This window comes from Thunnus thynnus, chromosome 1, assembly GCF_963924715.1.
Source record: "Thunnus thynnus chromosome 1, fThuThy2.1, whole genome shotgun sequence".
NCBI lineage: Eukaryota > Metazoa > Chordata > Actinopteri > Scombriformes > Scombridae > Thunnus > Thunnus thynnus.
The window spans coordinates 4,597,576-4,624,907 of record NC_089517.1 but is presented as its reverse complement, the minus strand read 5'-3'; the positions used below and the strand labels follow the sequence as shown (position 1 = coordinate 4,624,907).

General features: G+C 41.7%; 1 protein-coding gene across 8 annotated transcripts in view; it reads right to left on the bottom strand.

Moving 5' to 3' along the window:
• Positions 1–26,888, bottom strand: part of herc1 (HECT and RLD domain containing E3 ubiquitin protein ligase family member 1) — a 70,739-nt gene extending 43,851 nt beyond the window's left edge. For 5 of the 8 annotated variants that reach the window (XM_067601781.1, XM_067602198.1, XM_067601950.1 and 2 more), the window contains exons 1-26: positions 26,642–26,887; positions 21,081–22,057; positions 20,429–20,524; positions 20,059–20,253; positions 18,555–18,866; positions 18,334–18,430; positions 18,070–18,213; positions 17,346–17,473; positions 16,942–17,086; positions 16,459–16,630; positions 15,281–15,415; positions 13,644–13,809; positions 12,587–12,712; positions 11,262–11,483; positions 9,968–10,120; positions 9,363–9,495; positions 8,745–8,936; positions 7,346–7,570; positions 6,963–7,136; positions 6,760–6,874; positions 6,520–6,640; positions 5,100–5,271; positions 3,721–4,108; positions 1,610–1,730; positions 1,467–1,518; positions 354–625 (exon numbers count right to left, since the gene is read on the bottom strand). In XM_067601781.1, coding sequence (XP_067457882.1) covers positions 354–625; positions 1,467–1,518; positions 1,610–1,730; positions 3,721–4,108; positions 5,100–5,271; positions 6,520–6,640; positions 6,760–6,874; positions 6,963–7,136; positions 7,346–7,570; positions 8,745–8,936; positions 9,363–9,495; positions 9,968–10,120; positions 11,262–11,483; positions 12,587–12,712; positions 13,644–13,809; positions 15,281–15,415; positions 16,459–16,630; positions 16,942–17,086; positions 17,346–17,473; positions 18,070–18,213; positions 18,334–18,430; positions 18,555–18,866; positions 20,059–20,253; positions 20,429–20,524; positions 21,081–22,031 — 5,007 coding nt within the window. In that variant the 5' untranslated portion in view covers positions 22,032–22,057; positions 26,642–26,887. Of the gene's footprint in view, positions 1–353; positions 626–1,466; positions 1,519–1,609; positions 1,731–3,720; positions 4,109–5,099; positions 5,272–6,519; positions 6,641–6,759; positions 6,875–6,962; positions 7,137–7,345; positions 7,571–8,744; positions 8,937–9,362; positions 9,496–9,967; positions 10,121–11,261; positions 11,484–12,586; positions 12,713–13,643; positions 13,810–15,280; positions 15,416–16,458; positions 16,631–16,941; positions 17,087–17,345; positions 17,474–18,069; positions 18,214–18,333; positions 18,431–18,554; positions 18,867–20,058; positions 20,254–20,428; positions 20,525–21,080; positions 22,058–26,641 lie in introns of all 8 variants that reach the window. The other 3 variants (XM_067602282.1, XM_067601869.1, XM_067602117.1) reach the window with 2 other exon arrangements.
• Positions 26,889–27,332: the final 444 nt, after the last annotated feature.

The window sequence follows — 27,332 nt, the reverse complement described above, 5'->3', positions numbered from 1 at the left end:
CCAACTATCTTCTGGATTTCATCTTTTTTTTTTAGAGGGCTGCACGATTGCAAACACTATGATGCTAATCTCAGATAATCCACTAACAAGAACAAACCTTACTTGCTTGATTGCTTGCTTGAAATACTCAGCAGAGCACCAAACTGGCAGGTGAAAAGTCTCTAATGAATGCACTCTGCAAAGGTTACAGTGCCTTGATGTTTTAGGATTTTTTAAAGTACACATTCATGACCCATTTACATCCTCAGCAGGAACTTGAGACGCCACATGCTGGGAATCAGAAAGTATTGAGAGATGGACTAACACATTGCTGGTTTTGGTCTTTTCATGGGATTTGTTAGACAGCCCCTCACCTCTGCCCTGCTCTGTTGCTGCTCCATAGCCAGGATAGTAGCCTGCGGACTGGTGGACATGCTTTCTTCTGGCTCCTTGAAGGCCGGAGCCAGGCCCACGTCGCCGCTGATGAAGCTGACCATGTTGTCGATGAGAGCGTGGATGCCCAGCGAGCGGCTCAGGTCCAGGTCCGACTCTTCGTACGAGTGCGCCGAGCTGTAGCTCCGCTGGCGGCTCAGTTTAGCCCGGAACCAGGACTCGGCCAGGGAGTCCGGCGAGCTGTGAAGTAAGCCTGAGGGAAGGGAGGAGAGGGAGAGAGGGAGCCTTTCAGACGCGTAAACACATAAAAAAAAACTCTACTGATGGATGGACCATGTTGCTTTTAAGCACTTTAGAGCTATGCGGTGCGATGTGATATTACTCCATAAGAGCTCATCTAATGATTAAATGCTGATTCTTCATGCGGACACAAGCCTTCATCAGCCATTATGAATTCATCTATAATGGGCGCACTGAGTTCCCAATATCCACTGAGGAGGAAATGCTGCAGTTGGAACAGTGAAATGGTAACCAGTGCTGGCATTTCCAACAAACAAAATAACAACTGAAAGCACTGAAGTCAAGAGTATCAGCACTGATGGTTTCTTTAAACGTGTCAACTGGTAAATCCATGAAATCTCTTCAGTGGGTCAAACCACATTCTTCACGAGGAATGAAGTCATCTTTGTGCAAAGTAACAAGCATTCCGAGCAGAAGAATGAACTTTTATATCTTCTACGTTAAGATTTCTTTCTGCTGTTTATGCATTTGCACGCTACACAGAGAGGAGGAATATGAAGTGTCTGAGCTCAAAAACAAGGGCCCTCATCATGTGAGATGAATGGAGGGGGGGGCGAGGGGGCGGGCATCACAGTCATGGAGGTTATGAGCTAACAAGAGGAAGAAACATGCCATCGTTTACTTGCTTGGAGCTCCTCTTGTGTTTGGGGCTCAACTGCCCCAAAAGAAGCAAATAAACTATCCACAAAGGGATCAGAAGACAGAGAGACAAGAGTAACATATGAAAGATGACAAACCAAACAGCTGCATCATCCTTACTCCGCAACGTCACAGTTAGATTGACTGATCTTTACCTCTCTTTTTGTGAGAGAACGCCAAGTCAAGGTCGACGTTTCTCCGTCCACTCTGAAAGAGAAAAACAGATCACGTCACCACGCTGTTGGAACTTTATAAACACAAAAATATAAATGTAGTGAAGGATACGTATATGTTTTACCAGAGTGTAGCCCTCTTCATCTGACTCGGGCTGGGAGAGATCAGACTCGCTCCTGGACTTCATCAGCCTGTAGCTGGGGCTGCTCTGCACCGAGCGGCTCTCAGCGCTCAGACTCTCGCTCCTACGTACACAAACACATCGCAGACACCAGATAATCATATGTCAGAGCAACAGCTTATAAATACAACTCAACTAAATACATAATGATTTTACCCACAAAGACGCTACATAAAGCAAAAACAATTCCCACTACGCCACTAAAAAGTATAATAAGTATTCTAAACACGATAAATCTGATACTATAAAAAAAATTACAGCAAAGCAAAAGCATTTCATAAACAGTAGAGAACAGAAACCAGACACTATCAGGTTCATGGTGCTCCGGGGGGGGAATGTGGAGCGTAAATATAGGTCAACGTTTAGATGAAACTTGTTGACACAAGTGAAAAGTGGGTTGAGAACGTCGAGGTTCTTTGTATCAGCAAATTTTTGATGAAACAGCCAAACGCTATAAAAAAAAAGTTACGCCTTCCTCTGCTGCCTGTAGGCGAGAGTCGAGGATGGGACGCTAACCTGTGTAACTTTATATCCCAATAAAAAATATGAAGGTTTACAGTAAAGTTTTACTGTTATTACCAGGCCAACACGGAGCAGAATTCTGACGACACCTTCACAGATTTTCCACAGATTTTAAACCAATAGAGATGCTGCTTGTAGGTTTTTTAGAGGTTACCAGTTATTTATTTATGTATTTGTTTGTTTATGTGTTGTAGTGTTAATTGTTGGGAGATGATTAATGGTTAATTTTTGTTCTCTCTCTGCTCCACATTGAATCTCTTCTGCATTTTAGTGGCCATGTGTCCTGTGCATTTTATGCCGGTCGAGTTTTCCAAGAAACACTTTGTTTTGAACTGTCTGTGATGAAATAATAACGGTTCTACTAAAAATCTACTGAATATTTCTTTCAGCCTGCTTGAGGTGATTTTAGGTTGTTTTAATGTGTTGTATATGTGCTTATTTTTGCTCAAAAATAATCTTTGTTGTCTTAAATGAATATTGTTTATCACATTACAAGCAAAAAAAACATTCTGCTGAATTCTGCAGATTTTCATTCTGGATCACCGATGAAAACTGTAAAAAAATCTGCAGATTATATGTTATATTATTATTATAATTCCTGGTTATTACCATCGTTATGACAGTAACCAACAACAACAGCACAGATTTGTGGAAGACGGTAGAAAAAAATAGATTTTTGTTCATAGGCATCATATTTCCAGTTTTAGAAGATAACTGTAGTGTTAAACTTTTTATATTGGTGTGTATCTTGTTGTCCAATTAGTCTTTTTTCCATTATGTACAAGCTAAGACATTAAAGAACAGGTTCAGGTTTAAAACATCACTCAAAGGCCAACATGAACACTGAAACAGTTTCCTCTTGTCTTTACCAGCCACATGAATCTGAATATATCTGGCCGGGTTGGTGGGGGTGAAAGCAGTGCTCGCCCCGACCTCGTTACCACAATAATATTTATTAATTTGGCAGATGCTTTCATACAAACGTGGTACAATCTAAGCCCTTAAACCCCCCTCAGACTGGGGGGGGGGGGGGGGGGTTGTGCTGGGCAGCTTCCAGGTGTGAATGTGTAACTACGCGACTGTTTCCCCTGGAAAAATAAACAAGTCCATCCGACGCTTATATGAGTCTTCAGCAGTCAAGAGTTAGACAAATCATGTGGGCGGCAAAATTCCCTGTTTGTGTTTTCTTCCTAACACAAAGAGGAACTTTAAACTAAAAAAGATTGTATCACTGGAAGATATCAATCTGATTTGCCTAACTCAGACTGCCAAAGCTTCACATTATCCTTGGCTGAACTTTAGAAAGCAGTTTTATACAGAACAAAACAAAAAGGCCGGGGATTATGTCCTCCGTGTCTTAAATTGGATTCTCTTTAGTCTGAGATGTGTTCACGGCCGGTATGGACAAACAAGAACTGTTTCAACACTCATACGGACATGTGCGTGTTGTTTAAAGATACACTAGAAAAAATGTGAAAGCTATCCTTTATGTTTTGTCAGAGGAGAAGGATCTGTGCGTCCAGTGCTCTGACCTTGTCATGAAGCTCAGACACTCCTGCGTTCCTGTAGCCGACTGGGTCTGACCCTCCTCCTGGTTCTGCTTGGTCAGTTCTCCCAGTACAGGACTCACCCCCAACACCAGCAGGGCACAGCGGTGAATCACCGAGTTACAGGCTGCCGTGTACAGGTCTTGACCCTCTGGGAGACCCGTACTTCCCCTCCTCCCCTCCTGAGACAGAATGGCGTCCTCCTCTGTGCCTGCGCCTCCTCCTCCTCCTCCTACTCCTCCTACTCCTCCTCCTCCTCCTCCTCCACTCCTGGAAACAGAGCCGGAGCCCAGGCCTGTGCTGCTGCTGCTGGCCCGCTCTCTGTCCCGACTGCGAGCCACCTCCCGCGCTGAGAGGAAACATTGAAAAATTTCTGTGTTGTGCGACAATGCACATACACACACATATATAAACACACACACACACACACACACACACACACACACACACAAAAGATGCTGGGTTAGAGGACAAGCAACAGCCACATAATGCACCATTAATGTTTATTCAAGTCCAAAACCAAAGCAACACACCAACATTGATCCTAGCGCATTTTAAGCCCCAGTTGAATCATCTGTAAAAGAGCTAACAAGTAACTAAAATGCACCTGTTTCCACCCGCCTGCATGTCAGAAGCCACATTGAGCAAGATCACACGCTAAGAAACTTCCATTAAACTAACTGGTGAACTGTTTCATCCCTGACAACTGCAAGACTGCTGCAGACAGAGAAATGTCAATAAACTGGTTATCAGCAGTACTGCTTTGTCATATAGAAATCATTTGGATTGCACTTAGATTTAATGTGCATTTAAATGATTTAAATAATAATGTAATATTCTGGTACTCTGTGCTTGTTTGTAAAGTGAGATGTGTCTGTTTTTTTGTAATCTTAGCCCAGTGTCTGCACATGTGCTCTTATTTAATGTGTTTTAATTGTGATGTTTGTTGTTGTTGTTGCAGCAATTCTCTTTATCAGAGCCTACTGGGTTTATACTGGGTTTATGGGGGGGGGGGGGTTAATGGATTTTTATGTATGAATGATTATAAGGATGCTGCTGAGTGCGTCTGGAGAGAAATGCTCTGTAATGCAGCGATGCTGAGCCAAAGAAAAGTTTCCCCAAGGGGACGATAAAGTTTATCTTATCTCATCTTAAAAAAATATTCAAACCATTTAAACTGCTACACCTAAATTACCTGAATAAACTTGTCTTTTACCAGCACAATACATTCAACAGGTTATAGTGCAAAGCAAAAAAATTCATCATTTTCAACCAGTTTAATAACTGAACTCATCAAGCAAAGATGTGGTGATCTGCACACTGAAAGCATATTGTAGCGAACGACTCCAGGGAGATGTACTCACTTCCAGCCGTCATCACTTCGTGTTCCCTGTCCTCCTCGTCATCGTCTTGTTCCTGATGGCCTTCCTCTCTCTCACGGTCGGCTCTCTCCTCCAGCTCTGCCTCCTCATCGATGGTGCGTGTGAACGAGTGTTCCTGAGGGTCCATGTCCAGAGAGTCCTGATTGTCTGAGATCTGAGTGGGTGTAAACAAATGACATCCATCACATCTAAAGCCGACCAATTCACACAGGAAGTATCTAATTAGAGAGGGAAACGTTAAAGCTATAATATGTAATTATTCCGCAGTAACATGTCTAAAAACAACTAGACCTGTGTTATATAAGTTGTTGAGTTGTGTACTGACATTATCCCAAATGTTTTCAACAATTTTCAAACCCAAAGAAATCTGTAATTTAATCAAAGTAACGGATTGTTTTCATTTGGTCGCATGTCAATAGTGTCATACCTCCTCTACCAAAGAGTAAACACGCACCAGATGCATACGGCGGCGCTGTGTTTGTCCGCTACAATGGCGTCTACCAAAGAGTAACTTACACACATACAAGATAATACATCGGCGTTGTGGTTGTTCCACACAAACTGTTATAAATGGACTTTTATTCAGTTTTAAGCCACATTTTCATGATAAATTTAGGTCACTTTTAACTATATCTTTTAGCCAGAAGAAGGATTTTAGTCATTGGACGTCTGGATCTTAAGTTATCAGAGAAATAAACTGGGCAAACGTTAGCAGCAGCTCAGCTAACAGCCCCTCCAGGAAGTCCGGTGGTCAGCAAACATCGTCGGAGAAATATTGATTTTTTTTAGGTGAAACAGCTTTAATTAGTATTTTAACGATTTTAATCTGTGTGTACGTTTGTTTCTGGAGAGGAGGAGACCTCTGTGGATAATTCGGCTCCCGGTAGAAACCGACCGAACGTCTGGATCTAAAGTTATAAGAGAAATAAACCGAACAAGTGTTAGTAGCAGCTCCGCTAACAGCCCGTACCGGACGTCCGGTGGTCGCCGTACGTCGTCAGAGAAACACTGATTTTTTTAGGTGAAACAGCTTTATTCAGTGTTTTTACCTGTAATCTCTGGGTCTGTTTGTTCTGGAGAGGAGGAGACCTCTGCGGGTAAAAACATCCTAAACTAAAATAATCCTATCCTGGTGAAGCTGGTTATTTCACAACGAAGACAACAACTCCCATGATCCCTTGCTACTTCACACCGTCATCACACTCCGTCTTTTGTTATTGTTTTGATTGAGACGCCTAGCGGCTGAAATTACATTTTGTGCGTTTAAGGAACATCGGAAATGTTACAAAACTAGTTTCGGAGCTTTTTAACCACCTGCATATTACTGAATAATTAGAGATGTCAAATAAAGATAAATACATGTGTGTAGATGTGTTTATGTCTGCAGCTGTAGTTTACTCACCCTCCTCTCACGCGAGGAGGATCTGGTCTGGATGAAATCCATATTCTTACAAGCCAGCAGGCGGTTTCGAACTTTATAAACACTGCGATAGACTTCAGCCAGGGTCTTAGATGGCTGGTACCTGATGGAAAAATGAACACAATGCAGATGTGACATGTGATTTGTAATTCAGGCTGGTATTATGGAACAATATCAACAGTTTATCCTTCATGTCATATACAGAAGATCATGCTGGATTACCTTCCCTCGCCGCAGGCTTGGCCCTGCAGCCCCGTGTGCTTCAATAAGGCTGCCAACACAAACCTGGACACAGTGTCTAACAGGGACTCATTACTGAGAGACGCATTGTCCCAGTCTGCAACAGAATGCACAGCACTGTCAGTAAAATTCCTCTCTAGAAAACAGCCAATGTAATTCATTATGTGCTCAGTCCAAAGACAGACCTTTGCTGATGGCATAGTCTTGCATGTTGATCCAGAGGCTGTTGGCAGGTTCTTTAGTGGAACCCAGAGCCAAAGCCACCAGGACACTCAAGTCAGGATGCAGCGTGCAGTCGAGGGGCTTCTGCTCCTCATTACCAGAAAGTGCCGCCTCCAACAATGAGCTGATGCAAGTGTCTAAAGGACAAAAGTGAACCAGCATTCATCACCTCAGCAAGTCAGTGAAAACAACAAATGAGTAATGGAATAAAAATGAGTCATTAGAAAAAAAAAAAAAACACTTTAATGAGACAGTCCAACTAAATGTCCTGCTGGAATTTTAAGAACTGGGATCACTACATCATGTTGATAAAATGTAAACAGTAATCTATCCGTCCTCTGCCTACCCAGCTGTGGGATGTCCATCTCCAAGCCGTTGCTGAAGAGGGGGGTTTTGAGCCAGTAAGCAGTGTCCTGTTCCTCCAGCGAGGTGGGGGCTCCCTGCAGCATCCCGCCGAGGCAACGGCCGACCAGCAGGGCGACCGTCCTCTCCAGGTCGACGAGCCACACCCAGGAGAGCGCCGGCTGCGGCAGGGACATTCCTGAGGCTGGCTCAGCAAAGTCCGAGGTGCCTGGGAATTTTTAAAAAAAAAAAGGTTTTGTGTAGTGGAAGAGGGATAGGATAAATTATACTGCTGATTTTGAGGTATAATGAGGTATTGAGAGCTATTGAAAGTTCTGTTATTTTTGATTTGTACAGTGAAAATGTGATGGATCACGAGAGAAATGTCATATGGTGGACACCTTTAAACAGCATCAATGGGAACCAGACTCCCAACCTGAGTTACAGCCATGTATTATCTAGAAAACTACAAGAGTCTTAAATTACTTGTGTGCCTTACTTTGCAAAAAAATATATATATATATTTTAAATGCTTGTTTTTTAGTAAAAGTATGTCCCTATAACAATTTGTCTTTTCTTGCTAAGTTTGTCTCATTTGGTAAGTTTGCAAATGCAGAAATTAAAACACTAAGTTGGGATGCACGATATTGGATTTTTTTGCCGATATCCGATACGCCGATATTTCCAACTCATTGTGGCCGATTGCTGATACTGATATATGCACATATTTTTTTCCAGCTGGCTGAGGAGACTATTATTCATGTAAGCATAGACTGTACTAACTATGATCAAGAAAGACAATTTATGAAGGAAGAACTTAGGAAGACTGGAGTTCAGGAGTTCAGCATTAAAACTTTAATGAACCTGCCAAGTGGGAGCAGGCAACATATCAGCCTCTCATAATCAGCAGAAAATTTCGGGCTGATGCCAGTATTTAATTTTAGAGTTTATATCGATCGATACCGATGACGTGCCGATAATATTGTGCATCCCTACACTAAATATTTGAGTAGAGCCCGTGCAACAAACACATCAACTTAGCTTTGATGCATGTACACTTTACTGTTTAAAAAGAGGACTCGACACAGATCTGGTCTGGTTTACAGCACATGACATTAAAATGTTAAATGTGTTCACCACAGACCAGTCCAGTAAGGAACCCCAACAGATTTTGTAAGGAACAAACATCGACTATACTTAAGAAAATAAATTCAACCTCCTTTTCATTCACAAAGAATTATTGTGTAGTAAATGTGTTTAGATATAATAACTACACACCTGTTATAAACCAGGCCTCATATTAATATGCAGCGATAAAGTATATAAAACCCTGGGGAAGTAGGCCTTTAATTAAGAGTGTCAAATACGCAGCACATTTTCATGTTTTCATGTTTCGTGCTCACCATGAAGAGGCCACTGCAGCTCCTGGTCCTCCAGAGGGGAGGCAGCAGGCAGCAGTCTATTGAGGCGGTCCAGAGGCGGCAGCAGGTCCAGCAGGTGGCTGAGCAGAGGCCTCGCCACCGACACGGGAAGCAGCAGCAACGAGTTGATGATCTGACACAGCATACTGCCCGCCGCCGACACGTAGATCACATCTGGAGACGACAGAGACATGATCAGCAGTTTACAAATGTAGTAAACAAATGTAGAGAGTTTTAGGATCAGATCTGCTGTAAAAAGCAAAATGAAAAGGAGAAGAAATATGGGAGAGGGTTGATGGAAATTATGTGGGTCACTTCCCATTACTGTGAGTAAATAATCCTCTTTAATTTACATAATTAACACCTTAAATAATTTCTGTGTTTACTTTTAATAATAGATTTAAACAGCATGCATTAATATTGTTTTCTCATCATAGTCTCAAGCTGCTGCTGCTGACTCTGAGTTGAGGAAAAAACACAAGTTAAGATTCTAATAAAGATATAATGAAAGTGTTTCATGATGAAAAGGCAAAAGAAAAACAAGCGGAGGAATAGGTCAAGATAGTGACGCTGCTAAAATGATTAATTGCTCCTCTTCACCTTGCAGCTTCTCTCGTATGCTGCCGTTCCAGGAACTCTCTTTAATCAAAGTGGCTGAGCGGGAGAAAATGTCTGTGGCGTGAGGCAGCAGGAGCTGCAGATGCTTGTGGAGCAGAGCCACGCTGCTGGAGTTCTGGGAAAAACAAGAAGATATTTTGGTACACAGTCAGAGAAAATGTGATTTATATAAATACCCATGGCCACTAAAAATCCATTCATTTTGTCAAGTGTTATCTTTAAAACAAAAAAAAGCTATACAACTAGGTTTGGGTTCATGCATCAGTTATTAAACTGCTTCCAGAAAAACAATTTAATTTAATTTTACACCTCATTAACAAGAACATGCGAGTCCTGAAATTAGACATGCAATAAAAATTACATAACCTTATGATATTGAACATCATGACGCATCTGCCTTTCAAGTCTGCTTGATGCATAACTGCATGCATAACATGTAAGACATGTGTATTCCCACCAGTGTCTCAAGAAGACTTTTAAATAACTACATGATGACTTTCTGATTGTGTAAATGCCGTTTCACCAGATTATACAACTCTAATCTATGCAAGAGAGGCTGCACATCTACAAACACTGAGCGTCCGAACCTCGGTGACAGAGTTGATGTGGCAGTATGCGAGCAGCTGCTTCTGCAGGGAGCAGAGGAGCTGGTGGAGGTGTGCTGGTTGGCTGCTGTCAGAGGAGGACATGCCCTGCTGCAGCTTATCACTGTTCTTCTCCAGCTCACCGAACGCCTGATCCTGCAAAACACAGCGCAAAGAAATCAGATACGGACAATTTACGGGTTCACAGGGATCGCAGGTATAACGGGTATCTTAATTTGTTGATCTAAATGTTCAAATGAAATGAGTATAACTGCGTCGTAGCCGAAGGGAATTGAGTTCAGGAAAGGTGTTTTTCTATAGCGGAACATTTTTCAGCACAGTTTGCTCTGGGCTGTCGATTTAATGAAAATTACAGAGGAGCTATTAAACGGATCCAGAATTGCCTCGGACGATGTGATTTTCATGTCCAAATTTAGCAGTTCGTTATAAAATGTTTTGTTTCTCCTGAACCTGGTTTGTCCTTTTTTTTTTTTAATTTTCACACCTGAAATCACTTTGCAGAACCGACATGTTCCCTTGTAATAACTTTTAATACAGCAGGGAAGCACATACATTCGACAAATGATGAGTTTAAACTAATAAGCTACAGAGAAGGATTTCTTTGTTCCACCACGGTTCGAAAAAATACTTTTACTCATAAGATACAAATACAATCTTGAAATTTAGACCACACAAATGTATTTCAGAGCTGTGTTGGATTCTTTATTATAGATGTGATTTTTCCATCTGTGATTTTTCCCAAAACAGAAAACTCAAGAGATAAAGAAAAAAAAAAGGAGGAAAATCCGAAAGGGAAAATTCAGCGAGAAAGCGACGAATCCAAAAGAAATTACTCAAACGCAGAGAGAGTCTCTCAGTCTAATCATCATTCATTGCTCAGGCCTGCATAATCACACACACACACACACACACACTTGAAAACAGCCTCTGTGTGTGTGTGTGTGTGTGTGTGTGTGTTAGAGTCAATAAAATGACGTCTTTAGAGAATGAGGCACAGGAACAAGCCCCTGCCGTGCCAGGAAAAAAGGCAGCAGGTGATAATAACAAAGGATTATGTATGACTCATGCTCTCTCTGCAGTACTTGAATATTGAGAGAAGCAGGAGAGACGATGAAGTGTAACAATCCTGCTTTATACGTTGACTTCGTAACGTCCGCCTTTGTCAATTCTAAATAGATATCATAATGATACCACAACTGATGCTTCGTTATTTAAAACACACAGTGAAATCAATAAGAACCAACGCGACGCTCCTCTGACAGAGCCGTCGACTTACGGTGTAAAAGCCCAGGTTCCTGAGCAGCGTCTTCATCAGGATCTCAGCCAGGTGGGTGTCGGGGTGGCCGGCTGCGGTGTTGTAGTTGGGGTCCGGGGAAGCTGTGAATCCCGGACCAGAGGAGAGCACCTCCGGGCCGTCAGCGGGAGAGCTGTAACCCAGGAGCGAGGCCACGTGGGTGTGATCCTGAAGACTGGTCAGGATGATGTCTAGCTGCATCCTCTGTGGAGCAAACGTAAACATTTCAATGAGACTGCTGACAAGACTTAAAGGAAATATGATCCTTTAGCAAAACCAAGTCGCAGCACTGATAGAAAACTTGTTACTTGGTACTAAGTGTTCATACTAGGGATTCATGCACAGTAAACAGTATCATCATGATAATCATCAATCTTTTCTGAAATACTAGTATACACTAAAATGACTTCAGACTGTGATCAGCTTGGATTTAGTTTAAAAAAACAAAACTAAACAGTGAACCGCCATCAAAACCAGTAAAAACACCACAAACAGCAGCAGGTGAGATGGTGAGTTGATGAGATCTCGCTGCAACAGTTAGAAGATATTCAGTGACGTGTTCCACAAGTTGATAACAACCACTCAAAGCTGAACCAGAAATTATTTATTCATTGAATTTACAGAAAATGTGCTATATCGGGATATGTATCATTATCAGGATATGTGACAGCTCTAGTCACAGGTGAAGGCTTGAGACATTTTGATGCTGGACTTCAAAGCTGACCAACCAGAAACAGAGACTGACTTCTCTGTTGTTGAGATGTGTATTGGGAGGATTCTCTTAAGGCTTCTTGGTCAAAACTTTGTGGCTGGGAGAAACATCAAACACAAACTCTTACACCAACCACACAACCGACCAAACAGAGTGACCCATTAACCAAACTCCTCATGGTGTAAAAGCTGCATCCATCACTGATTGTACTTTTTCAAAATCTTTCAGTCTACAACAACAAATGATGCACCGAGTGATCTATACAAGCCCTCAGTACAGTCATTTACATCAGTGGCTCTTATCCTAATGGTTGTGAGCTAATCTTGATGGGTAATTAGATGTTTTATGGGACATTTAAAACATATTTCTACTACACAAATGCATCCACAGTTCTTACAGTAGAGCAAACGCTCAGTTTTCATCATTTACGCCTCCACTTATAATCAAAAAATAAAAAAGGAAACATCCTGGATTAATCTTAAATTGAACTGTTCACCGTTCTACATGTGCATCCAGCAACACTGATACTGATATAAGCCGGCTGTTGAAAGAGCAGGAAGGAAGCTCTCGCCGTGCATCAGGCAGCATGGAGTACCTGTCCTTTAGAGAGACTCTCCCATCTGTCGGGGCCCTGAGGCAGCAGCGAGTGAAGAAGCTCCATCCTCTCTCTCAGCGGAGGCAGCAGCATGGTCGCCCCCACCGACAGAGTCTCAATCACCGCCTGACGGGACAAACACACACCCACATATTGTCACAGCTTGACCCGATGATGGTGATAACAGCCTACAGGTTCAGCACTTGTTGACAATTGTTATCTTAATGTCTTCCACGCTTATCAAATTAATATGTTTATCAAGGCAGCATAAAATGAAAAGTACAAGGCATTAAAAACATATTTAGTACAATGCCACAGTAATTAAAAGCATGTTTTCAGACAAAAAGAACAGCAAAGAAGACACATTTTCTAAATATTTCAATTAATTAAAAGGATATTTATAAAAAAAAAAGTAACCAACTTAATCTACAACTATTTTTGTAATCAATTAATCATTTAAATCATTTTTCATGCAAAAACACAAACACTGGTTCCAACTCTGCTTCTTTTTTTATATCATTAATTAAATATCTTTGGAGTTTGGACTGTTGGTCGGACTAAACAAGACATCTGAAGACGTCACTTTGGGAAATTGTGATGAAAAATTTTCACACTTTTTAATATTTTTACACCAAATGATTAATAGTTAAGGAAATTATTGGCTCATTATATTTTAAGTGAAAACTCAGGTTTGCAATTTGAAGACTTATCATTAAATCAATGTCATTTAAGTTAAAGTTTTTTCTTATATTTTTAGTTGAAATATGATCCAAACATATCTTAATGTGGAGACGAGTTATCAAAGACTTCCAGAGTTCATTAAACAGTCTGGCAGCAGTACAGAGATTTTCCCTTCTCAAGTGTTTTTTTTAAGCGAGTCTCGCCCTTTTAACCAATCACAGAGGACAGAAGTCAGGGGTGGGAGCTCATAGCTGTCAATCAATACATGAACACGTTGATGCAAGAATAAGCATGTTTTTTTCTGACACATTTTTATTGTGCTTCATTGTCGCTTTTGTATGTTACTTTGCTGCCGACAGTTTCCTCTCTCTCTTACCTCCTGAATCTCATCTGGCACCGAGGAGTCCATCAGTCTGAAGAGCAGGTTCCTCAGCGGCCTGGCCTGCCGACCTAAGATACTGGTGGCCACGCCCCCAGCCAGAGCCAGAGCCAGATGATTGGACAAAAGCCGAAGGCACAGCTTGAGGAAGTTATGATGCTCCCTGCGAATACATAATAAACAGCATATATGTGGGCATAATTATAATTTGACAGTAATCTACAACTGAAAAGGAAGGGACCTCGCACTCTGGCCCATCGGGATCAGATCATTTTGCTTTTTAAAAATGAGGGATATTTCTTACAAGTGTGGTGTGCTTTTATTTTGAAAGTTTAATTGACATGTGTACTGTCAGGTGTGTAGAGACAATAAGTACCTGCAGCTGGACACAGAAAAATACTCATATATTTGAATGGAGAGTGTGAGCGAACCCACACCTTTTTGAACATTTACTGCTTCCACATAGTTTCAGATACAAACTTCATTTGAACTTTAAATGAGTCACGAGACTTTGACCTACAAATCTTGAATTTACATGTGTTTTCTATCTTTTATTGTTTTTGAGATATTAGAGTGTGAGTTTTAAAGTCTTTTCTTGCTCCTCCTGTGATTTTATAATGAGTGTGTATTGCGGAATGTTTCAAAGCACTGAGGGAGTGACATCACCAGAAGCAGTTGGAGAGGAGGATTTTAGAGTACACTTCTTGTGAAATATCTTCATAAATCCCATGACTTTGGCCAAATCTAACATTTAAAATCATATTTTAGTAAGAGATTTCGTTGTGAATCCATTGATACAGGTTTGAAAGTGGTCAGACTTATAGTTTAGACGTCAGAAGCCTCTGTTTGACACAAAGTTCATGCCCGTAGATTGCCTCCCCATTGTTTTACGTTGTAAGGGTGATGTGGCACTGCAACTTTCAGGGCTTATAAAATCCAAACCATTTGAGTTATTACAAACTTTTTAACAACTTTTCGGCATAGTGTCATAAATCACCTATTAAAGTTTGAAGCTGATACTATTAACACCCTTGGAAGAGATAGCGTTTGTTCAAGGGCCAAAATTGGGGCAAAGTCTTATTTTGAAAGGCTGATTGTGGACTTCCTGTTGGATTTAGGTCAGAGGTGTCAGTGTATGATTTGTAGATCTTGACGAGACGAATAATTGAGTTTTGGTTTGATCTCTCTACCACATTCCTACGGGCCGTGGCGGCCATTTTAGTTACATAGGTGGCGCTAGAGAGCACATTTTAGCACTTTGGGGGTTAATCTTTACATTTTATCAAGTTTTTCACCAGACCTGATGTACGTGCCAAATTTTGGTGAGTTTTTGAGCATGTTTAGGGGGTCAAATTAAAGGTTTAAGTGGCGTAATAGTAAAGACAGAAAGAAACAAACAAACAAACACACAAAAGACAATAGGGTCCTCGCCCTTCGGAGAGGACTACTATTTTACAGTAGTCTTCCGGATTTTGGGCTCGGTCCCTAACAAGCAAGTACAAATAATTTGTCAGTAAGAAAGAGCACAGCCAGAAGTACATGAATGTGTTTTGTTTTCTCCACAGTCTTTGTCACTGCGCTTTATATCGCTGTCACTTGTGCTGATGGTGGCTTTTAGAAGTGAGTGACGTTACCTGGAAGAGGGGAAGGGGAGAGGAGGAACTTCACTGTTGATACCATCACAGTAGCGCTCAAGGAAGGACCGCAAGTGGGAGAAGGTGCTTTCTTCCAGGTCGACGCAGTAGGGTCTGTGCCAAGCCACCACTTGCCTAGACAGACGTGAGTAAATATTTATATATCAAGTGCTCTAATACTTAAAATGGTAGAAAGAAAATACATCAAGTTCACCCCAAAGAGTCACAGTGATGTTGTTAAAACACATTTTCTTAACATTTCATATTTGCATAGACAAAGTTACAGAAGACTTCTGTGCTTCCTTCCTCCAAACTAACACAGAGATGAAGAATCATCCCTTCCCCCCGCCGTCTGCCGGTGTTCGTGCACTGTGTCACGCACACAATTTGTTAACTAAGCAGGAAATTTGACACTAAAAACCACTTCCAACTTAATTCTGGACTGTTAGCATTCTGCGTGGGCTGAATTATGCAGACTTTATTTCCTGTAAACTACAGCTGCATCAATTAGATATGAATATTTTCTGGTTTCTTTAGTGTTCTGGGACAGTAAATGCCAATAGTTTTTCACCATTTTATGACACTTTATAGACTAAATGATTATTTTATCGACTTTAAAATAAAAATATGCAAACATTTGGCATTTGGCAATATGGATAAAATCCAGTGTCCTGGTATATGTTATTTTATGCTGTGATATAGATAAATAAAGTGATACAGCAAATTTTCAGGAAAATCAGTTACAAATCATTATAAATTGTTGGCAAAATCTAAAAAATGTGTATCATCTCATGGTATATACTTTATATCATCATATTGCCCTAATCTATATACATGAATAAGGAAAGAAAGCACACACCAGCCCTCTTTTATATAAACAATGCTGGTGTGGTGTAAATCTAACCATGTGAGAATAAGCTGGTTACCAAAACATCTGCATCTGTACGGCAGGTCAGTGCAACGTGATGCTCGCAGTCAACTTTGTAACACAAACATGAAAAAGTCTGCTGTACATTTCACATGCAGTTATTGACCTTTCACTTATGTTACGCAATTCCACAGAAATCCAGAGATGTTGTGACATCACCCTCCCTCCCTCCCTCCCTCCTCTACAGTACATGAATATCTTCTGAATAAACCCAGGTTATGTCAGTGTATTAACTGTGCTGGTAGCTCACCTGTCTCTGGGCAGGGCTGTCCAGGCCAGGCTGTGGGAAGTGCCGGCTGAGATCTGCTGGATAGCGACTCCATCCAGACCTACCACCTTCTTGGGCTTGGTGATCGGCCCCGTGGAGTTCCCCTGGCCGCACTGACCCATGGAGTTGTTGCCCCATGCGTATACTTCATTGTCTAGATGGTGGTTGAGTAAAGTATTTCAACATTAAACTGAATTATAATGTGTTAGGATTTGTCCTGCTTCAGAGGGTTACGTATTAGCTTAAACAAATTTAGTCTGTGTGTTTGCTATTACATCACGCTACTTGCGACATGTTTAACAAGCACAAACTCTTGCTGTGTCAGCAAAATCACATTCATACAGTGACTGACAGAAGCAGCAGATCAGATTTAGCATGTAGTATTGAGCATTGATCCCTGACAGCATGCAAATGTCGCTCAATACAGATAAACATTTAAACAAAAAGAGAGAGACAGTGAGGTACCGTGTGACAGGGCCAGACAGTGACTGTCCCCGATGGAGATGTCCACCACCCTGGTGGTAGCCAGCTCCTCGATTAGTTTAGGTCTGAGCGCCGTGGCCTCAGAGGAACCGCAGCCCAGACAAGCACCACAGCCCCACGCGTACACCTAGAAACCAGTCACATGAATGAATATCAGCAGATTATTTCTGATATTCACAGTCTGTCCTGTTTATCTTGACATCTTTGAGACAAAGCCATGGAAGAAGAACTACGTTACGTAACAAGTCCTGACAATAACATACATCACTGTCAATGTCCAACCAGCTGCATAAAATTCCTTTCTTCGGGACAAGCCTCCATTTTTTCCTCAACAAACAACAGCTTCTGTTCTGTTCTCGGTTAACAACACAGGAATGAAATCTCACCTGTCCAGTCGAGGTTAAGGCGAGAGACGACTGGCTTCCTGCGCACACTTTTCTGATGAACATTCCTTGAAGAGCTTCCACTACTTTTGGTTTGTAGACCCGATTAGTATCACCATGACCCAGTTTACCTGCAGGACAACACATGGTTATTCTTAGACGGTAGATAAAATACTGTAAAATAAATTCTTAGACACACTACAAATTAAAAGCACATACAAAACTACAAAGATTATGAGGAAATATTTGTAGAAATTCACATATTTTGGACAAGGCTCGTTCAAAATGTGAATTTCAGACAAATCAGAGCATCAGAGCTGCAAAATTTAGTCAATTAATCGATAGTCGGTCGGCAGGAAATTAATTGCCAACTATTTTGATAATCGATTAATTGCTTTGAGTCTTTTTTTTAAGAAATTCTCTTGTTCCAGCTTCTTAAATGTGAATATTTTCTGATTTCTATGATGCTAAACAGAATATCTTTGGGTTGTGGACTGTTGAATCTGGACAAAACAAGACATTAAAAGGTTGCACTTTCAGCTTTGGGAAACATTTTTCCCCATTTTATAGACCAAACGACTGATAAACTAAAACAGAAAATAATAAAGCGATTAATTGATGATAAGAATTGTTAGCTGCAGCCCTATATGGCACTAATTGTGATATAGAACATTCAAAATAGATGTTTAGGAACAAAGTAACTCATGGTGTTGAGGGGTTTACACACCATTGTCCCCTCCTCCGAAGGACCACACGGTGCGTCCATCCTTTGACAGCGCAATCGTATGAGAGCTACCACAAGACACCTCTCCCACGTTGCTGATGTCTTTAACCAGGGTAGGAATGTTTCGGCTGTTGCTGTCACCGTGACCTGCATTCCCGAACAATGAAAAAAAAGAAAGGGTCAGGCTGATTACACAACACGAGTGTAGATTTCCCTTGTCTGAATTAGGAATGGGTTAAGAGAGGATAATTAAGTTAAACAACTTACCTAATCTACCAAAATCTCCTTCACCCCACGTGTACAGCTCTCCATCCTCGCTGACTGCAGCACTGTGTCTGTAGCCAGCAGACACACACACCACCACCTGACACAAACACACACATGTTATCAGACTTTATTGATGCCAGTAAATGCACAAAGCTAAAAGACTTTCTCTTGTCTGATTGCATGATACAGATAAAACACCACATGTCAAGTTGAAAGCCTACCTTTCCCTGTAGCGGCCCCTGGATAAGTTTCGGGTATTTCTGTGTTGAGCTGTTCCCGTGACCCAGTTTGCCGTAATCACCGTCACCCCAGCTAAACACCTCACCCTCCGTGGTGAAAGCCAGCGTGTGGCCATCTGAGCCTTTGGATGACGACACCTTCTTGATGGCGCGGTGGGGTTCAAAGGTCAGCTTCTTGAGCGTCGACTGGTTGTTGGAGTCCCCGAGGCCCAGGCGGCCGTAGCTGCCCTTCCCGCAGGCCCGCACGGAGCCGTCGGAGGAGATGACAAAAGTGCAGTACTGGCCTGCTTCGATCTGCATGGAAATGAAGGAGAGTTATGTGTCTGTGTGTATGAGAGACTGCAGCCTGACTCAGCAGTTTCACAACAATGACGTGCTGCTTGAGTGAGTGAGTGGAAGTCCAACTGGTATCCTACAAACGTTGTGGCAAAATACTATGATAATGATGCTATGCTACAGTATATCATAAGACAGTACGACATATGACCTATCAGCTGTAAAGGTTATGAGTAGCAGTTAAAGTTAAAGGATATTTCTGGCAATTTTCTGTATTTTTCTTATTGATAACCCTGCGTCGGTGTGCTGCAACGCCTGATTTTGTCTGCATACGGCCTGAGACAAACAGTTAACAGAGCTTCGCTAGCTTTTTGCGCTACATTTCACAACCTCTTAACTTTGCACTACATTGGTAATTTCTTAAAGAACTTCAGTTATTGGTCTTTGGAGCCATTTCTAAACAAACTGCCGTGACTATAATCTTAGTGGCGAAGGAACATGTCACCCAGGGCAGCGGTGTGGCTCTTTAATATGTTTTTTTATAATTGTCAGCCTCATCCTTTAATGATGATTTATGAATTCCAGTAAGATATTCAATATCATACATAAAAAACAGTTTTGTGCAACCTCATTCGACAGAAATGCCCCAAAAGTCACAGTTCACACCTCGATCACCTGAGCTTCCTGATACTGAACAGAGATGTGAAGTGCAAAGGTAAAAAAAGGATAAACATCAGGTAGGAAAATGATATGAATTATAAGGTGTATTCTATCGTCATAATGCTGTTTTTCTTTCCCTCCTAGCAGAAAAAGAGAAGACATTGCATGAAGGAAATATAAATTAGGATGCTGTCTGTTCCACCATCTTAAAGAGCACTTTAAGAAGAAGAGCACAGCGAGTCTCTGTCTCTATCTGTAACAAACACTGCATGTCACATTACTTTGATCTGCACTTGTACTTTCCCTGTGGGGGAACCAGTGTAATTTGAATTTGAATGCATTATGTCACCATGTTGATGTAACAGCCCTCTTTTATGCTGATCAGTGAAACATTATTTTCCCCCTTAAAAGTCAACAACACATTTGCAAAAACCTAGTTTTTTTTTAAGCTCATGCCAGTTTTCTCTGCTTTCTATAATGAACGCAGGAGAACAGATGCTTCCTCTCTCGACATGTGCAGTCACGGAGCTCTACGGCGGACATGTCTTACCGTCTGAGCGTCGGCGAAGCTGGCGGCCAACTTGGGCTGCAGGATCTTCTCCTGTGTGCCCTCCACAAGTTGGTGGCTGCTGTTACTGCCCCACACATACACCTCACAGGTTTCAGACACTACAGGCGCCTCGCCGGTCTGAATGCTGTCTGGACTGACACAGGTGCGAGAGTAGTCTGATGCCATGCGACATACCTGGAAGAATAAGATACGGTTAAGGGAATGAATTAGATTCTCAATGTTAACCTTTTAGGTGACAAATAATGGCAATCCTGGAATTTATCAACATATAAAGGAGGTTTGATGAAGGTGTTGTTTACAGCACAATGATACAAAGTCCTAAATGTAAAATACTGCTTAAATGTCTTACTTCCTCAAAAAGACAGAGTGCCGCCTCGTACAATGAGCAGAGGCCATCAGAGGTCCGTGTGGGTTCTCGCCACTGGCTGCGATCTGCTGAAGAGCCCTGCAACAAAAAAATCAATGTTTAGACCATAAATGGCTTTAAAACCTTTTTACAGACCCTAATTAACTACAAGACTTCAGGGAACCAAGACCTTTTTGTACCCATTACTATCATATATTTTTAGAAGGTAAAAAAAAAACATACATCTGAGACTGAACCTGAATCTTCAGTGGATTTTCACAAATGTTGATGAGAATTCACTGTGGCAACACTCTAAATAAGTGGCGCAGAATGCAAGTCACGCTTAACCGAACATCTCTGAAAATGGTTTCAGTTATCACACTTTAAAAGCATACTCCTGACTGTTTCTTTGCATTAAGTTCCTACAATTTCCACTGATTTCCACTGGAAAGAGAAACAACTGTTTGAATGAATACTGTCTGATTTAATGCTTGACAGACGGTGCATGACATTTTAAAAGCCCATTTGAGAGCTAAGAGCCATAAAAAGCTAATGTGTCTTTGACGTAAGCAAAAGGTACGTTTACTGTGATCTGCTTCGCTTATCAAACCACTAAAAGCTCAACCTGCCTCTGTTGTTGTTACTGTTTACTTACCAGAGAGCGTCTCATCTGCATGAGGATGTTCATGAAACAATCATAGCCGATGAGGCCCTCTTGGTTCTGTAGCACCTTACTCTGCTCCATCGTACTGACCACGGCTGATGCAGCCAAGGCCATCTCGATCCACTCCAGCAAGTAGCGCAGGGAACCTCTCTGGGAAGCCAGCCCCAGAAGTAACTCAGAGGCGAGCCGTCGCCCTAAAATATCCGCCCCGGAGTTTGGCATGGTCACTCCCTTCAGAAAAGTGGTGACCTGGGCCAGACAGTCCAGGCCCATCGGTGGGATCTTGCTCTCGTTGGCCAGAGAGAGGGGCGGCAGGGAACTAACGACATCGATGGCTGTGTGAATGACATCATTACACAAGTTTATATTGCCGCCAGGACCTCCTCCGGGGCTGGGTGGAGGAGGCATCATCCAGCTCTGCCTCAGCAGAGCGAAAAGGAGGCTGAGGCCCGTGCGAACACCCATCTCGATGAGCGCGTCGGTGCTGGAGCGCGGCCGCTCGCTGACGGAGTGCAGATCAGCCGAGCCCGAGTTGTTCTCCGGGGAGTGCTGCTGCTGCTTGACCTTTCCCTTGTCGTGGTACTTGTTGGAAAGCGCGTAGAAGATGCGTTGGAGCACCAGCACGCGTTTGCGTAGGGCAGCTGCGAAGGGGGAGTCAGAGCAGACCATCTTGGCCAAGGCCAACTGGCTGTTGAGCAGAGCATCCAGGTAGTGTTCCTGCTCATCGCTGGAGAGGGATTCACGCTCAAAGTCCGGAAGCTGGGGACCCTTCAGACACAGCACCTGCTGGGGCAGCAGCACAACCTCTTTGTTGGCCAGCAGCTTCGAGTAGAGCACCGTAACACCCTCCCGTGTGGCTATCGACTCGCTGTCCTCTGTGATCCATGAGCTGTTTAGGTGCTCCAGCCATTTCAGTTTCACCGGGGGGATCATTAAAGCCATGGCATGTCACTCCGGAGCCATCAGTCCTGGAAATATTAATTAGACATGATGCAAAATGTTAATGTCGACCCGTTGTTGTTCTCAAGGGCCACAAAAAATAACTTTGACAAATCTTTCTAGGAGCTTTCCTTTCCATTTAACACTACTTGTTTTACCAGAAGTCGCATTCAAACATACTGTATGTCATAATCATATGACGAAGGTCTTAGTTTATTTTACATAAACTAAGATTTTCCTTTAAATAGACCAATATGCTATCAAACCAGTTGAAGTAAACAACTCATTACATTAGACAAAATATAGTCCAGGTTACTGTATCTACACAACCTCTAATGTCCGCTGACTGAATATTTCTGGTTCTATCTGATTTAGTTTTGAGACATTTCTTCCGATTCGAATGAGTTTATGGGAACTTGACATGTGATTTATCTTTAACGGCTCATAATATGTTGAGGTTGGTCTTCCCTGAGAATCCCTGCTCATGTTTGTACACAGAAGCAGGATATTTTATACAGTTTATCATCTTGTAAACATACAATCTTAATGTTTCTGTGCTGCTCAAGTTCTCCTTTAACATTTATCAGAAATTGGCGTCACATAAGTGCACGAAGGCAACATCGTCTATACACATGCATCACTGAACTACAAACACGTCATGACAATTCATGAAATTTGATTTATTCCATGTAGGAGAAAGTCTGTAAAAGGTTTAGTTATGCACTCGTGTATAGTTACAATCAGAATATCTGACACCTGCACAGGCTGCAAGTCCTCGGCCGCAGGAATAAAACTATACAAGGAATTAAAGTAAAAGGAATAATAGATATAAAGTAAACACTTGTGTTTCACATGGAGTTGCTTCTTTGTTGGTGAATTTGATAAATATTAGCGTTTGAGGCAAAGAAAAACCTGCTTAACCTTTCTTTAACTCCTTAAGATCATGAGCATGAATCCTGGAAGCAACAATTTGAAAAGAGACATTAACTGATTCATTATAAGTGCTGCTTCTTGAGGTTATAATTTATATTTTATTGATTCTGATTCTCCTTATAAATTGAGAATCTGATTGATATCTGCAGATCATTTGAGTAAGAATAGAAAGCAAAGACCATCTTCATTTTCATCTGCTTTAGGCAGCTATATAATAACTATACACAATGATTACAGTTCATCACTACTGTCTTTGGTGATGTTTAGCCATACTTTAGAGGACAAACTCCAGGCGCCACACTGTAAACACTACACACACGTTGACCTGTACTTAACAGGTCAGAGTACTCCGAACTTTGCTTTCAAGGATCGCTAAGCAGGACTAATAAGAATGCTTCTCGATTAAATTAACATTTGAAACCAGTTTCAACATAGAACCGGTTCTCTGTACCCAACCCTGCTGCTCCTGCTGCCTCTGGGTTCATCTTGACAGGAGTGTAAGTCAGAGGTGAAAAATAGGTCAAAATCTCATTCAAACAGGTTTAAAAAACCACCTGACGTGATGATGGTTCTTCATACCTGAATGAAGGGTGATAATCTGCAAACTCAACAAATTCTGGGATTCACACTGTTGTGTGTGTGTGTGTGTGTGTGTGTGTGTGTGTGTGTGTGTCTGTCAAAGACCAGTTCATTGAGGACAGCTTGTCCAACTGTGGACAAAAGCCGTGTCCCTAATTGGGAAAAAGCTGATTTTTGTGTCAGTGGTTATGGTTATGGTTAGGTTAAGGTTAGGTTAAGGTTAGGTTAGGGTTAGGTTAGGGTTAGGTTAGGGTTAGGTTAAGTCTCCAGTGAATTAATGTAAGAATGAAATGTCCCGAAAAGTGACCCAGAACAACAGATACGCAGACGTACACGCGAAACACGATGTGCAAGTATAAAAGAACAAATGATTAATTACACATTCATCTTACTGGCAGCTACAGAACACTGTGTGGTTCACAGTGACACTGAATACCTCTGCACTGGAGTCACTGTGTGTGTGTGTGTGTGTGTGTGTAGGATCCATTAAGATGTTATAAATAATCTACTGGTTACCAAGCATTTAATGCAAAACAATAATGTCTGTAAGTGTATTTCCAGTCGCCTGATTGAATTTTGCGTAATAAAAACCTGAGTGGAAACGCCAGAAATTCAAAAAAAAAAAAAAAACATCCAAAAATCAAAGGTTTTTATGCTTGGCTGAGGTGGTGTTTCGATAAAAAGAAAATGCGACAAAGTGTAATGGAAACAGATTTAACGAATACACAATGATGTAAACGAGACATAGTGATTTAGCTCACTCGAGAGACAAAAAGCAGTGGATCCGAGTGGACCAAACCGATGAAAAGTTAGAAAAATTACTACATGAAACAAGCTTAAATGCCATAAATACATCCATCTACCAACTGCTTATCTATCTGGTCCAATCATGTATGTGAATTAAGCATTCAAAACAATGCAAACCATCAAAACACCATCACCACCATGAACAAGAGCCTGACACATTTTAATCAACAAAAACTTAACATTAAAAATTGATTGCAGAGTTTATATAACCAATCACATGAGCTTCGGCAAAGACTTAATGTGATTAATGTGAATTGCAGCCAATGATCTTACAGCTGGAATAAACACTCCATTCAGACACGGCGCCTGCATTTATCTATTCGACTTGTGAGCATTAAGTGAAACCGTGCCTGTGGATTGACAAGACGAGGGATCCGCAGACAAACAGATTGTGGGAGGCTTTGGCAGCCTTGGCGCCATCAGTCTGGTTATATCCTGTTAGGTTCAATGCAATCACATACAATTTCAGACTCAGAGCCTTGGACAGTTTTTTGCAAATCCTAAGCAAAGTATAGAAACACAAACAGCAATATTCTTGGCTAAAGCACACAGAAGCTTATTATGACTGTTTTATACTGAGTGAGCGAGCCTGTAAAACAGACTCAGAAGGGGATATTACAACCTGATCGCAGCGTGCAGTTTGTCATTGCACTTGTCATTGTCATTTGTCACTGTCTAGCATCATGAGCCAAACATCGAGTCTTGTGCTAGCATTACCTAATCTGTCAGGAATTGTCCTGTCATGGTAACAGACATGATAGAGATTTTTTCCACATACAAAGCCTACATGTGAACTGCAGAGCCACATACTTCAACCAAAGTGCACCAACTGACCCAGAACAGGCTGCAACTAATGATTATTTGCATTACTTATTAAATTATTTCCTTTTATTAATCAATTAATTGTTTAGTCTATGAAACGTCAAAAAGAAGTGAAAACCTAGCACCACCACAACTTCCCTAAACCCAAAGTGACGCCCTTCAATATGCTTGTTTAGTAAGACCAACAGTCCAAAACCAAATACAGAAACAGTCAAAAGTTTGGTTTTCTTCATTTTCACTCATTTCTACATTATACAACAACAATCAAAACTAATGTGTGAAATGTGACGTGGAATTACATAAATATGTCAACTACATGCTTCTGTTATTTCATAGTTATGTCTTCAGTGTTGCTTTACAATGTAGAAAATAATAAAGAGAAACCCTTGAATGAGTAGGTGTGTCCATCCCTCTTACTGGTGCTGTGTATTTTAATAACTATCATGTATGACGAGCTGGAACCTGCAAATGTTTGACATTTATGCTGATTTATGTTCTTTCTGTGGACTTATCATTGCAGCTGTATATCAAAGTCATCTTTTCCAATCCTTCAGTGTGTTTTTGTGCAGGTCAAGAGGAACTTTTCTCTTCAGCCTGAGCTAAATAAATATGTTTTGTGCATATTTCCTTTCTTAGTGCCTGTTTTGTCTCATGTTATCGTGAAAGTGAGTGACAGGAGACTCCCTGACCGTGTTGACAATCACACTGATAAGCTTGCAGGCAACACTAAGTTACAGTTGTTTAGGTACAGTGTGATTATAGGCGGTTAGCAGCCAGCTAGCGAACTCATCCGTCTCAACCGGCCCGTGCTACCGCTAACACTGTGCTTTCGTTTCTAGCTGAGGTTATTAGCAAAGAGCTAGCAGATAACATTAGACAGCTAGTACCATGACACAGCTGGCTTGAAAGCAGACTGTGCTGCTGCTGCTGCTAACCTGCTTGCTGTGTCAGGTTTAGAGAGGCAGCTTTCCTTAGATGACCGAGGTGATAATCACCAACAGCTAACCGTTAATTACAAATCACTGACTGCATAACAGGAGACTGACAGACAATTAACTTAAGACATTAAGGCGAGTAACGGTAACGTTAGCCTTTCTAGCTCTTTAAGCAAACCGGGACGTTAATGCTGAATGTTATAATGTTGACAGTTTGTTTTGCAATCAGCCAGAGAGGCAAATAACGCTACTTGTTTACGTTAGCTAACGTAAGCTAACTTTCCTCACGTCACTAGCTAGCGATGCAAAAAGACCTAAACATGGAGGTAACACCCTTATGTGCAGGTATGACAGGGGGCGAATACACAAGATATGCAGTCGTACACGTAAGTATACCTGTGCAGAAAGCCCAGCACCGTATACCGTGAGCTATTTTAGCCAGTATTATGTTGGCTTATCTGCTGTCTCATAGCGGCAAGCTGGTTAGCTTCCTGGCTACACTTTACTAACGTTAGCTGAAATAAAAAGCTCGCTTACCAGAAACTGTCAAAGGCCTCCTCCTCTCTGCGCCGAGCTTACACAAGAGCCTAACTGTGCCTCATTGCACAAACACGAACAGTTCAGTCAATATCCGTACGCTTTGATAACGTTACTGTGAAAGCAGACAGAGCCATGCGTGGATGTCCATGCCTCCGCCCGCCTCTCCCGTACCGTCCGCTGCAGCGAGTCCGAGCGGCAGGCTGCTCCGCTCAGTCCCAACCCCTCAGCGAGCCCCGGCCCCGTGCTGTGACGTCGGAACCTGTCTGTCTATCTGCCTGTCTGTCTATCACCCTGTCTCTCTCTCTTTCTCTCTCTCTGTCTGTCTCTGTCTCCTTGTCTGTCTTCCTGCCTGTCTGTCTCCCTCATTGTCTTCCTGTCTCCCTGTCTGTAAAATTGAAAGAAGTACATAACAAAATTATGCATAATATTCAGCATATCCCACCAACAAAAAGAACCAACAAAACATCTGTTTTATGAATGTCAGTACACATCAGGATTACTTATAAGATTACTTGGGCACTCAAACCACACATTCAATTAAGCTGGAAGCCAAGGATGTAATACTATAGTAGAGGGCTGACCAATATATTGAAAACATATCGATATTGTGATATGAGACTAGATATCGTCTTAGATTTTGGATATCGTAATATCATGATAAGGCATAAGTGTTGTCTTTTCCTGGTTT